The following is a 14,832-nucleotide window of genomic DNA, read 5'->3' as shown; positions in this document are numbered from 1 at the left end:
CTTACAGGAGGAAAGGAGTATAAACCGCACGTACTGTATGTAGTCGTGTACAAGAAGACAATCCACCCCGAGCAACCATGAGGGGACCATTGGCAGCATGCTGTCACTGGATGAGAAACCAAATTCACCGAGCCTGCAAATTGGAAGAACCACCCTGGAGCTCAAATGCAGATGTGACATCACATTGTGGGCTGTGGGGTTTGCTATGGTAACGCGTTTCAAAGCTTCTGTTGGTTTCTTTCTCAAACCAAAACCAGTGTAACGTCACATCTGCCTTTGCGCTCCGGGGTGCTTTTTCTGACTCCTGGTGCTCGATGGATTTGGCTTTCCATCCAGTGACAGTACGCTGATGTGGGTCCCTCGTGGTTCTTCGGGGTGGATTGTCTCCTTGTACATGGCTATATACATGCAGTTTTTACCCCTTTCTTCCTGAAAATGTGTATTTGGCTTTTTACTAGAATTAAACATCTAATGATACTACACTGAGTTGGGGCCCCTTTGTGTTCCTTCTTGTATTCTAGGAGATTGTTCCTGTCTCAGGAGGAGTACTTTACCCATCTAACTTGAGTGGCTTCGTGAACTGTATTTGCTGCATGCGTGGACTCATTTTTCATTCAAAGACTCTTTTTTATGTAGTGTGCTCCTTACATTATTAGTCTGCTTTTCACTATTAAGGGGGTTATATGTACATTATACCTACTCCTTGCACCATAATAATACTTTCTTTGTGTTATACATGATTAGGCAGACCTACCTGCCCCCTGGGCATAATAGCCCACTTAAAGAAACTATGTTCAGTACCAAATACATATCTATCTGTATATTATTCTAGTAAACCTTTTCACAGTTTTAGTTACATTAAAGTTATCGATTCCTAAATGTCCTTGTATACCAAAAAATGTACTTTTAATCTTGTAATTCCTCTCGGTTGCATTATTTGATGTAGTAAAGATCTCCACTCATCTAAAATTACTTAACAGTTTCAACCATGTGGGCCTTGGGGTTACAAGATATTCCCAAAAACCTTCATCAAAGTATTTCCTATATTAGGGCTTCCTCTCTCACCTCAGCCATTGTACCCAGAGAGATCACTGGAACCAGCTTCTACTTTGAAAACTAGGTCCTGCTCTATGCTGCAGGAGTATAGAGAGTGGCCAATGCTTGAGGACAGTGTTTGCAGGCTTTATTGATAAATAAATGATAACAATGTTTATAAAAATATACAAGTATCCCATAGTATAGCTAGAAGAAGCTAGTAATCCTAAACTGGATTTGTTATGTAATGTTGAAGACAACGTTGCTTCCTCAGTTAAAATGAGAGTTGGGAATGTTTCCCAGCATTTATACACATAGGCAACTTAGTCACCCTAAAGATTAACTTGTGGCCAGAGCTGAAAGAGTACTTTCCATCATGAATGAGTTCATTCTATTACCCAATGCCATGTAATGTGTCAAGGCAGATGTTGACTGTACAAGAACATAATTAAAGATATCAAAGCTTGTAAAAAGCTCTAGATGTAATTATCCTAATCCGATAACTTTGCTGCCAAGAAGTGATTTGATCACAAATGATTTTGACAATTAAGACCCATCCCAGATTTCATAGAACCAAGGCGATGGAATGTATTTTGATTCGTTTTTTCAATATTTGCACTAAATAACAGTACACAAGTAAAAAAAAAAAATATATATATATATATATATATATATATATATATATATATATATATATATATATATATATATTTTGTTATATAAAAATTGTTTGCTTTTAACCCCTTCAATTAATGTCAACATTCATAACCAACTCCTTCCTCTCCTTCTCCCTTTGGGTTTCTTTTGTTTTGATGCTCATTTATTTTACAAGACTTGAATTAAAAAAAGACAAAAATTTGTTGAAAAAAAAGCCTTTATTATATTTGTAAATAACTTTACCACACTTTTTACCAAAATACCAGTATATAGTAACATAAAAATATAATATAAATATGAATACATACTAATATTATGAGAAAATATTTGTGTATTCATTTTTTATTACATGTTATGTTATTGTAAGATAACAGTGCTCTGATTTCTGTTATTTATATGCTCTCAATCTATGTACTTTATGTGCTTTTATGAATTACAGTATTTATGTATGACTTTAAATAATGGCTTTATACAAACACCTAGTATAATGAGAGATTACTAATGTTCTGATGTGTACCCACAAAACAAAACTGGAAATGCACTCTAACCCTATGAAAACCTCCCAAACAGATTATTTATTTATTATACTCCTGATATCATTTCTTGTAGACCTAATGAAGGGGGGTTGGGGGCTAAAGAACCCCAAACCTTTTTGCTTGCTGCTAATCACAACTTCAGTTGGTTTGGCACATTCAACTTTGTTAAAAAAAAGTGCATTGCTACAAAAATGCAGAATAAATCAATTCAAACCTGTGTACACAAACCATAAATGTATCACCTTGAACAGTCACCAAAACATGCACATGCAAGGTGCAGAATCAGCAAGTGAATGTAATTAGCGAATACCAAAGTCCAATGAAACTTAAGTGACCAAATTATTAGTGTCCATTAAAGGAGAAGTATGGGGAGGAGTTATAGAATCCACAAAACATGTTTGATTGCTGCTAATCGCAAATTCTATAAATGATTGATTCTGGCAGGATTACTGTACCTTAGAGACTTGTCGTTCCTTGTCTCTATAGAGACCTTCACTATGTGCTACCATGCACAAATAAACATCCTTTGAACCGAGGAGCATCCAGGTCTAACAGACACACAATACCCTTACATAGTGTGGTAGGGGAGCCCATGCCATGATCTAAAATGACAGTCTAGGCCAGATTTGATTTTAGAGGCCTTTATAGAAGTTTCAGGATTGTAGGTTAGGGCCCCACCCTTCTGAGGGGGTCAGTGTGTTAAGGAAGCAGTGGGAGGTGCACCTCTGCACTGTGCTGTCCAGGTCAGGACAGACAAAGATCTGAGCCTGTGACAGTAGTGCAGCGTTAGGGTGCCCAAGCACTGGGACTGCGTGTTTGATGGTCAGAAGGACCAAAGGTGTTAAGTATGAGCAGGAAAGCTGCAAAAATAGTCGGGAGGCAGAATCCTGTTTTGTTCGCATCGATGGTGAGAACCCCCTGTGTGGGAAGATATTCATGTGTGAAGTTTTCCTTTGTTTGAAATAAAAGTAGGCAGAAAAAAACCCTAAGACGTACTTCTAGTGTGGAGTAAACTCACTATTTTGCACTACCAATGAGCTACAAAATCCCAAACGTGTCACAATAGATATTGCAGAATTAATACATGTGTGGATGAGATACCACTGAAATTTGCTTTGTGTGCCAAAGAGAATATTCAGTCACTGGGAAGCTGTTACCAAAGACATAACAGTGTGCTACATTTACATACTGTATTATAACTCTTTAAGAAAACAGGTATTGCTTACTACCCATCATGCAACTCAGTCTATATTATATACAAATCCAAAAACTAAGAGTAACCTGTGTAAAGCTGATATCCAAGTATGATTTTTGTTGAATAGTTACCTTGATTCAACTTGGCCTGATATACAGTGAGGACAGAAAGTATTCAGACCCCCTTAAATTTTTCATTCTTCAGATCTGTGCCTTGCACAATTCTGTTTCTGAGCTCTTCAGACAGTTCCTTTCACCTCATGATTCTCATTTGCTCTGACATGCACTGTGAGCTGTAAAGTTTTATATAGACAGGTGTGTGGCTTTCCTAAACAAGTCCAATCAGTATAGTCAAACACAGCTGGACTCAAATGAAGGTGTAGAACCATCTCAAGAATGATCAGAAGAAATGGACAGCACCCGAGTTAAATATATGAGTGTCACAGCAAAGGGTCTGAATACTTAGGACCATGTGATATTTCAGTTTTTCTTTTTTAAGAAATCTGCAAAAATATCAACAATTCTGTGTTTTTCTGTCAATATGGGGTGCTGTGTATACATTAATGAGGAAAAAAAATGAACTTAAATAATTTTAGCAAATAGCTGCAATATAACCTCTGGGGGAATCTAGGATGGAAAAGGACCTGGGGGTCCTAGTAGATGATAGGCTCAGCAATGGCATGCAATGCCAAGCTGCTGCTAATAAGGCAAACAGAATATTGGCATGTATTAAAAGGGGGATCAACTCCAGAGATAAAACGATAATTCTCCCGCTCTACAAGACTCTGGTCCGGCCGCACCTGGAGTATGCTGTCCAGTTCTGGGCACCAGTCCTCAGGAAGGATGTACTGGAAATGGAGCGAGTACAAAGAAGGGCAACAAAGCTAATAAAGGGTCTGGAGGATCTTAGTTATGAGGAAAGGTTGCGAGTGTTGAACTTATTCTCTCTGGAGAAGAGACGCTTGAGAGGGGATATGATTTCAATTTACAAATACTGTACTGGTGACCCCACAATAGGGATAAAACTTTTTCACAGAAGAGAGTTTAATAAGACTCGGGGCCACTCATTACAATTAGAAGAAAAGAGGTTTAACCTTAAACTACGTAGAGGGTTCTTTACTGTAAGAGCGGTAAGGATGTGGAATTCCCTTCCACAGGCGGTGGTCTCAGCGGGGAGCATTGATAGCTTCAAGAAACTATTAGATAAGCACCTGAACGACCGCAACATACAGGGATATGTAAGGTAATACTGACACATAATCACACACATAGGTTGGACTTGATGGACTTGTGTCTTTTTTCAACCTCACCTACTATGTAACTATGTAACAAAGAGTGAAACATTTAAGGGGGTCTGAATACCTTCCGTCCCCACTGTAAGTATGCATGTATCATACCTGAGGGACCACTGTGGAAGATGCAAATCGCTGTAGTATTAAGTGATACTATAGTGCAATGATAGCAGCAATCTTCCAGATCCTGCTCCAAGCAGCTTCCTTTCTGCATAGTAACCACAGCAGGTCACTTGCTAGGCATTCACAGAATGCCTTGTATTTTTTGGTTTATAAAATACAAGGTGTTCTCTGATTGAACAACAAGGTGAGGATTGTGATATCACTGTCATGCCTCTCCGCCCAATCAGAGAATGTCTTGTATTCATTGGTTACTATGCAGAGGGGCAGCCAACAGCACAGGACCTTGCAGATCACGGCATTCATTGTAGTAGCACCAACTACTACAGTGATTTCAGCTTCCCCAGGGGTCCCTCGTGTATGAAATATGCATACTTACTGTACATTATCCCACACTGGACCAATGCAAGTATGCAATACATTTCTTACCTGGAGTTCAGCTTTAAAAGATGGGGTTGCTAAGATCATTGATTACACTACATTTAACTGGAAAGATTTCATTAATTCAACCAGAAACAATAAATGTGTATATTAATATCCAGATGCAACAAAGAAATCACAAGGTTAAAAGCCTCAATGACACATTGATACACTAAACTTAATGAAGGTTGTGTTTTCCATAATGCACTACACTGCAAATAGATCTTTTCTATGTCTGCTACATTTTCTCTTTGGTAACTGACTGGTTACCAAAAGGCCACTGATAGCATGTTTGTATAAGATTACATTATTAGTTCAAAATCCATCATTCCAATCCAAAACATGCAATTAAAAATAACTTCAAAACAATCACAGAGGCACAATCAACTTTGATCCCATTTGGCATCATATCTGTTAGGAGAGATATCCTTAAGGCCCCTTTCACACTTGTGCAACTGCAGTGTTGCATGACAAGTCGTTCCCCATGATTTCCAATGATAACTATTCATATATGTGCGACTTCAAGTCATGCCGACTTCAAAGTAGTCCCTGTACTACTTTGGTCTGACTTTCATGCGAGTAGAGGTCTATAGACCTCAAGTTTACACAGGCATTCCCTGAAATCGCGGCAAAATCATGGTTGCAAAATCAAGGTAAAATTTTAAGTTACAGCAGCGTGAAAGGGGCCTAAAGCTGAACCTAACTGTATTTAAGCATCATAAACTGAAAACGTTATTTAATTTATTTTTAATATTTAAAGTAAATGCCCCATCCATCTCCATGCTTTATTTTGTAGAGAAATCACTTTGAAAAACACCCCCCCCCCCCCAGCATTTCTGGCTGTGAGCTTGAGTAAGAGAAGATGATTAATTTAGCTTTTACTTCTTGGAATTCATCTGCCCTTAGCTCAGGCATTTATGCAGGAAGGTGTGCCTAGCTGAGAAAGCACCTCCTCCAGACGAAAGAAAAATAAAATGCCCATGAAGACTTCTGGGATGTATGACATCATTCTGGACTGGGCCAGTAATTGGGAAGCAACTGAAGAAGCATAAAAAAAGGTTAAAACAAGTAAATACAATAAATATACCTATCTATTTACTAAGGCTAGCACCATAAGGATTACAAATAGGTAAAGTTGATTGAGAGAGTAAAGGTCCTCTTTAAACTGGATACTGTGCCAGCTCATTTACACCCTATGGAGCCAACACCTAGAAGACAATAATTACAGCAATTGGTTTGTACTGTGGTAACACCTGGCTATTGTATAGATAAACTTTAAATGGTTGCAGTAATACAGCATTCATAAAAAAAACATGGTTTCTCTATTGACCACCAAATGTGATAGACAACCTGGTTGGTGAAAAGGAGGGTGTCTGTCAGAGTATAACTATGCAAACTCTAGTTGGTAATTGCATAATGTATGGTCCAGGTTTTGAGTCTTCTGGTCCACAGAAATCTGGCCATAAACCCACTGAGGCACCTTTTCTTCAGCCAGTTTACCACATGTAAAGGCTCCACAGGTACACTTTATCTCCTACTCTGAGTCCCTTTACTGTCCGTTTGTTTCTATATTATTTGTAGCACATGAGCCTGCAATCAACTAACGGGTTATAAATGCACATTTGTAATTCCTAGGCAGGTTCCCAAATCCAGATACTAGAGGTGTAATGTCCAATTCTTCAAAGGGCACAGAAGATTTAAGGTCAAAGTTCTGAAAGATGGTGGTGAGGAAGAGGAAAAGCATCATTCGTGCCATTGGCTCTCCAAGGCAATTTCTCTTACCTAAAATGTACAAGAGAAGTAGGTTTATATAGTATTGTATTAGAAAAAAAACTTTACATGTTTTAATTGCTAAATTATACTGGTTGTTTAGCTACATAGAAAAAAAAACAGAAAAATTCTACACTGCTGTACTTTAGTCCAGACTCATATTTTCTGCTTTTGGCTATAGGAGCATCAATGTTACAATAGTAACTGGAAAGTCTAAAAGGAAACTAGGTGATGGGCAAGTATTTAAACCAGGCTTTCTCAACCTTTTTACGCTGGAGGAACCCTTGAAAAAATTTGGAGGTCTCAGGTAATCCCTGCTAAAATTATTCTGCCTACATTTCATTGTAAAAAAGGATGAAGGTAAGACGTTGAAAGCTTTATATAAAAGAATAACAATGATAGGGGCGTGGCGTCCGAACCCGATGATGACCGCTTAGCTTCCGAGCTCCGCCACACCACCAGGGGAATCCACTTGCATCGGAGCCCCACAAAGAGCAATCCACGCGCATCCGACTCCATAGAGCCTGCCACATCATCCGGGATGCCGAGGAGAAGAAAAGAACCTCCACCGCAGCTCCGTAAGCTGCCGGGCTACTTCACCAATTCAGCGCAGCCTCACCAAAATGGCGCCCGGCCAGAGCACGGAAAGGGAAAGGCTGCAGCCACGGTCTCTCCGCCTAGACACAGCGGTACTGATCCGGGAAATCTGCCCAGCGGATCCTCCTCAGCGGCATCCACCCCCATTACCAGAAGCCCTGCCAAGACCAGGCAACGAACGGCTTCCCCTCACGAGAACCGGCTGCAGCAGGACATGGAGGTGAGCGCCCATAATCCCTCACAACAGCAGGCCCCAGAGGCCCCAGATCCCATAGCTGGATTCCCTACCTCAGGGCAGCTTGTGTCAGACACAGTACTAAAGGATATGCTGATGTCCCTGCAGTCCTCCTTACACCATGATATGCTGTGCACAGTGAAAAAGTGTCAGGCAGAAGTTCATTGAATGGGAGAGAGGGTGAATCAGATTGAAAGCGCCCTGGACACGTATGCAACCTCTTTTAATAAAATGGTGGATGCTCATGCCTCTCATTCTGATGAACTCTCCTGGATCAAGGATAAAGGATCTGACCTCGAAGATAGATCCAGGAGGAATAATCTTAAAATTAGAGGTATCCCTGAATCAGTCCCTGCAACACAACTACCACAATACGTCCAAGATCTATTCACTGCATTACTACCCGCAATGTCTGCATTGGAGCTCACAGTGGATAGGGTGCATAGAATACCAAAACCGTAATTTTTACCTGACGATGTACCTAGGGATGTTTTGCTGCGGCTACACTTTTACAGAGCCAAAGGAACCATATTAGCTTCTTTCTGTAACTCTGATTAACGCCCAGCTAAATACACCTCTTTACTGCTTTAACTGCTCCCTGACTTATCTAGACATACTCTCCAGAAACGTTGCAATCTAGCCACTATTACTAAAGCGCTACGCAACCACCACATAATACACAAGTGGAAATACCCTGCCACACTCTCCATCACGTCTAACAGTACAACTACCAATATTTCCACCATGGAAGAAGGTCTGACTGCCCTCAGGCAATGGGGAATTTTGTCAGAATCACCTCCAACTCCCATACAAATTGATAGTCCCTCATATATGCAGGCTGACTGGCAGGTGGTGACATGAAAGAAAAGTGATAAGAAATCTGGTCAACTGAAGGAACGCTCCTAACCAATTCATTCAATCCTTGTGTTTACACCCCCCCGGTGATGGCACACATGGAGATATTTCCAGTGCCCCTCAACCTTACTGAACATAGTTACATAGTTGCATAGTTAGTAAGGTTGAATAAAGACACTAGTCCATCCAGTTCAACCTGAGTGAGCACCCACAATTGTCCCCATCCCTGCACATTGCATCCCATCAAGATGCCCATCCACTATATTATTATATATATATTTTTTTATATATATTTAAGGTACCCATGTAGTGCCATCAATCTATGCAGCGCTACACACACACCCCCAATCTCCACACATCCCCAAGGGGTCTGCAATCCAAGGTCCTCAACTCACACCCATACACCAGGGCCAATTTCTTTTGGACAGAAGCCAATAAACCTACCAGCATGTCTTTGGAGTGTGGGAGGAAACTGGAGTACCCGGAGGAAACCCACGCAGGCACAGGCAGAACATGCAAACTCCAGGCAGGTAGTGTGGTTGGGATGAACAGTGCATATGGATCAAGAATCCCCATGCGTATTCTCCTTTGTAACCACGCTTTTTTCTTCTTTTAATATTTTTTCTATTTGTTTTTGTGGATCAACGACCAATAACAGAGACGTCTTCAACTATACTCTTATGAAAAAGAACCTCCAGATTCTGCATAGCACCTGTCCGAACTGAGGAATACTCAAGCAGAAGCGTCGCCCTGGAACAATGGTCATACATCTCCACGTGGCATGCCGCCTCTCACCATAAGCGTGAGTACTATCGACCCTCGACACACAGCATATTTACCAATTTGTTACATGCCAGTTAAGCTACTCTCCATTAACGTGCATGGCATAAACCACCCGGCCAAAAGAGCATCCCTTTGGAAAGAGGCAGACTCTTCCCAATGCGATATCCTATATACCCAAGAGGCACACTTTCACCACGCAGCCCCACCAAGATGCTCTCATAGAAACTTCCAACACTACTTCTTCTCCAAAATGAATGCGAAAAAAAAGGGTGTCATGGTGGCTATTAAAGATTCTGTTTCATTTCAACTTCACTGTGAAACATCTGATCCGGCGGGCCGTTACCTCATTATTGTATGTGACATCAACTCTACCCGATATACTCTAGTGAACGTTTATGTTCCCAACACCAAACAAATTAAATTCTTGAATAGATTGATGAAAAAGATGAAAAGACTCCAACAAGGTTCCCTTATATTATGTGGGGACTTTAATGTTATACCTGACCCACACATGGACTCCACCTCGATACAATCCAAACGATCTCTTTCTCTGAATTTTTTTTAAGACCTCATGATCTGTTTGATGCATGGCGGTGCACACATGCTAATGAACGGGACTATATGTTTTATTCTCATAGACATTGCATTTATTCGAGGATTGATCTGATTCTAATGGACAAGTGGCTACTTCAAAAAGTGACTCAAATTAAAATTAATAACATTACATGGTCAGACCATGCCTCTGTCCTCCTTACTCTGGCCTATGTATGGCGCGCTAACCCTCAGGTAATACAAACCCCATCCACTAAGAAACTATTAGAAAACCACTTGTCTGATTACTTCCAGATCAACTCCTCTTCCACAAATGACCCATTTGTACTCTGAAACGCTCACAAGGTGTACATTAGAGGTATATTCATTCAACTAGCCACAAAGCTCAAAAAACAGAGGCAGCAGCGGCTTAATACCCTTCTTACAGAAATCAGAACCTTTGAAGATCAAGATAAAAAAAGCCCTACACACCACATTAGTGCAACATTGACGGCTCTGCGACACGACATTAGATTAGAATTACTCCATTCCTTCGAACAAAGGGAAAGACGACTTAAACTGACATTCTATTCGACCAGCAATAAAGCTGGAAAAGAACTAGTTTGCAAGTTACAAGGCCAACGCTTTAAAAGCAAAATACCCCACATCATTAGCCCCACATCCAAACAAAAGGTATTTGACCCCCAAAGTATTGCCAATGCATTTAGCGAATATTATGGGTCCCTTTACAACCTCAATCAAGACAGTCAAAATGGTCAACCATTCTAGTCAGCTATAAATGATTTCTTAAAGGACATCAGCTTACCCAAACTCTCCACTTCACAACTTCAGGCTTTAAATTCCCCTTTTTCATTATCTGAATTACTAAAAGCTATAGACACTCTTCCCAACAATAAATCCCCAGGACCGGATGGTCTGACAGGGGAATATTACAAAACTTTTAAACAATCCCTAGGATCATACCTTCTTAAGGTGTTCGAAGCCGCTGCTGCCTCAACCTCCTTTCCATCTGAGATGTTAGAAGCATTAATAGTTAGGTTGCCCAAACCAAGGAAGACACCGGATGTTCCCCAAAATTTTAGACCAATATCCTTATTGAACACTGATCTAAAGCTTTAATGCTAAAATAACAGCAATGAGACTAGTTGACATCCTTCCTACTCTAATTGACCCAGATAAATCTGGATTTACCAAGGGAAGACAAGGGAAGGGAAGACAAACGTCTGATGCTACCAGAAGACTAATTGATGTGATTCATATAGCTAGAAAACACAGGACGCCTTCTCTGCTCCTTGCTCTGGATGCAGAGAAGGCGTTCGATAGAGTACATTGGAAATATCTCACAGCAACACTGGAGAAATTTGGTTTCACAGGCCACCTACTTTCTGCAATACTATACCTATATACCTCTCCATCAGCCCGAGTGTACACTTCGGGTATGCTATCTAAACCTTCAAGATCACAAATGGCACCCACCAGGGGTGCCCACTATCTCCCCTCATTTTCAACCTATTAATGGAACCCTTGGCAACCAGCATAAGACAAAATCCCAACATACAAGGCTTCTTGATCAATAATCGCAAAAATGTCATAAGTCTCTTTGCAGATGACGTGATCTTTATGCTAATGAATCTGGTGTCTTCCCTGGAACATGTATCTTAACTATTACATGATTATGGTAAAGTATCATACTACAAAGTAAACGAAAACAAATCTTATATATTAGATCTTGGTGTAAAAGCGTATGATAGAATAACCCTGCAAAACAGATTTCCATTAGTGTGGAATTCCCAGGAAATTACTTACTTGGGAATTAAACTCACATCCCAACCTACACAACTATTCCATGCTAACTACCTCCCACTGGAACGTACACTACGAGCAAGCCTCCAGTCCTTAAGCAAACATACACTGTCATGGTCGGGCTGGCTGGCTGCCTTTAAAATGCAAATCCTACCGCAAGTACTTTACATCTATCGAACGGTACCCATTCCAGTCCCCCGAAAATTCTTTCATAACCTACAAACCATACTTTCCAGATATCTTTGGGAAGGTAAAAAAGCCAGAAGCGCTTTATCTAAACTTCGCAAAACAAAAACAGCAGGTGGGGTTGGTCTACCGATATTAGCTGACTACCATCTAGCTGCAATCTTAGCACAACTTAGAGGATGGTTTCCCAACCACCAAACACCACTATGGGGATGTATTGAACAAACCATAATACCAGGAGGTAACCTTTATGAATATATTTTAGCTTACCTGCATCTTAAATCCAAACCTTCTGACCTCGCTTTACCAACTCTAGCAACACTGAATTCATGGAAGACCTTGATGACTGCCAAGTCTCGGTCATCTCCCACTATTTCTCTGTGAATTCCTGTATCGACTCTAGCTCTGCTAATTCCAGATTTGTCCTTGACTAAATGGAAAACGAGGGGACTGCAATGGGTTTTGGATCTATACTCAGGCACAAATGTAAGATCATTTGCTGACTTACAAACAAAATATGGCTTACCTATCTCAGAACAATTTAAGCACTTCAGAGTTGCCTCATATCTAAAAAACACTGACACCATTAAATACAATTTATTCTGGCAGATTCATATCTACCTTACAGCCAAGACATCTCATAAAGGAGGTATCTCATTGTTTTACAACTCTATCCATGATACAAATATATTTACCAAAACAAATTCCATGCTAGCATGGGAAAGGGACCTTAACGACTCCTTTTCTGAACAACAATGGCACAGAGCTCTGCAACACATCCACTCAGCAACCAAATGCACCAACCTATGGGAACTCTCACATAAAATTACACAGAGATGGTACTTAACACCCTACCGTTTAGCTAAATTTGACCCCTCCACACCCCCCACTTGTTGGAGAAATTGTGGACAACCAGGTACCATCTTTCATATCTTATGGAGCTGTAAGAACCTAACCACATATTGGTCCCACATCTTCAAAATTCTATGTTAAACAACAGATTTACAAATACGCAATTCCCCTTCTTTAGCTATCTTAAATATAGGCATAGAAGATATTCCACCACTATATAGGCAATTTACTACTCACTTATTCCTAACAGCCAAATTAGTGATACTAAGGAAATGGAGGTCTCTGAATCCTCCAGAGGTAGAAGAGGTTTTGCGTACGCTATCCTTACATTTCACTTGAAAAGATGCTAGCATCCATTAGGGGACACTATGACAACTTTCTTCCACGTTGGCAACGATGGATAAATTGGTGTGACACTCATCATAAATGAATAATATTTCATCAACTACTCTGGTGAATTAGCTAATGATTATCTGTATTTTTAAGGTCCATATCCTTCCTTTTCCATATGGTCTCTGAATTGATCCTGTTTAATCTGTACATTTGTTTACTTAATACTAGTTATGAGCTATACGCTCCTGTTACACGACTGCTAACAGATATAACCCAGTTCATGTTGCCGCTGACACATAGGTTTGTAGAGGCTGTACCTCCACAATGTCACAGTAAATTCCCAAATGGGGTGACTAGTGGAGGAATATAGTATGTCCTGCCTTGCCCATATTCCTCATAATTCAGGAAATTGTACTATGAATGCAAAGTTACTATATGATTCTGTTAGCTATTACTGTTTATCTTTCGGTTTACGATACCTATTGCTGTATGAAAATGCGATTTATCATTTTGTAAACTGACAAAAATTGAATACAAATTATTGAAAAAAAAAAAAAAAGAACAACAATGACCTTGATTTAGCTTCTATTTCCATTGAATGCCTCTCCGCCTCCCTTTCATTCCTCCCTTCCTTTCTTCAGCACCCTCACTCCCCCATCTTGTGTTGGTTTTTTTTTTTTTCATTTAATATCCTCTCTTCTCCATCCCATCTAATTTTTATTATTTTCAATCTAATTGGTTCTTGGGGGTGCCTTTGGGAGTGAAGGAGTCTGGAATGTTTGTCACCTGCATAATCTTTTTTACCTTTTCATTATTCCTTGTGCCCATTTTAGTTTATCGCTATGGCTCATGGTATAATTTACAAACATAGAATAATATTTTTTTGTGATTCCATATGTACCGTTGCTTGTACTTACTGGTAAAGTGTGTTTTATATGAATACACTCTGTAAACTAATTGTGAACAATATGTGGATTTATACCTTTTATGGATATGCCTTCTACTTTGTAAACTAAAGCTGGCCATAAATGCTGAACCGGCCGAGATTCGAACCATGTATATGCAGGCTGGTTGTCAATCCATCAATCAACTTCAGTACAACCTGCCTGTCAGATTATTTTCATGCGATCACTGTTGGTGGCTATAGCCACCAGCAGTGCATGTCACGATCAGAGGATAAGACCACTTGGGACTGTAACTCAAGAACTAGCAGGCCAATGGACAACTAACCAGGTGTACCTAGGAATGGATCCTCACAGCTGCAGAAGCAGTGTGACCACACACAAACATAGGAACAGGAACTGGAGCAGCTTGAACAGAAGGTAAAACCCCACGCTGGTTGAATGTACATGAAAACCCTGACACAGTGATCATTGTGTTCTGCTGGCAGGGAAGACTGCCCACTGGCATAACACAATAGCACAGTGGGAGGGATTCCCCCATCAGCAATGACAAGGTAAAAAACTGCAAATGACATTTAGCCCTCATTCACATTGGAGCGACTTGTCATGCGATTTGACAGGTCAAATTGCATGACAAGTTGCACCCTATTGCCGGCTATCGCACTGTTCAAATCGGTGCAACAACAACTTTGCGGTACTGGATTAGAACA

The 14,832-nt window shown here is 40.3% G+C and overlaps 1 protein-coding gene across 4 annotated transcripts in view; it reads right to left on the bottom strand.

Moving 5' to 3' along the window:
- Positions 1-2,396: 2,396 nt before the first annotated feature.
- Positions 2,397-14,832, bottom strand: part of LOC141107724 (cytochrome P450 2G1-like) — a 58,308-nt gene continuing 45,872 nt past the window's right edge. For all 4 annotated transcript variants that reach the window (XM_073598647.1, XM_073598646.1, XM_073598649.1 and 1 more), the window contains one exon: positions 2,397-7,036. In XM_073598647.1, coding sequence (XP_073454748.1) covers positions 6,855-7,036 — 182 coding nt within the window. In that variant the 3' untranslated portion in view covers positions 2,397-6,854. The remainder of the gene's footprint in view (positions 7,037-14,832) is intronic.

This window comes from Aquarana catesbeiana, linkage group LG09 (assembly GCF_042186555.1).
Source record: "Aquarana catesbeiana isolate 2022-GZ linkage group LG09, ASM4218655v1, whole genome shotgun sequence".
NCBI classification, from domain to species: domain Eukaryota; kingdom Metazoa; phylum Chordata; class Amphibia; order Anura; family Ranidae; genus Aquarana; species Aquarana catesbeiana.
This window is presented reverse-complemented; position numbering and strand designations above follow the sequence as displayed.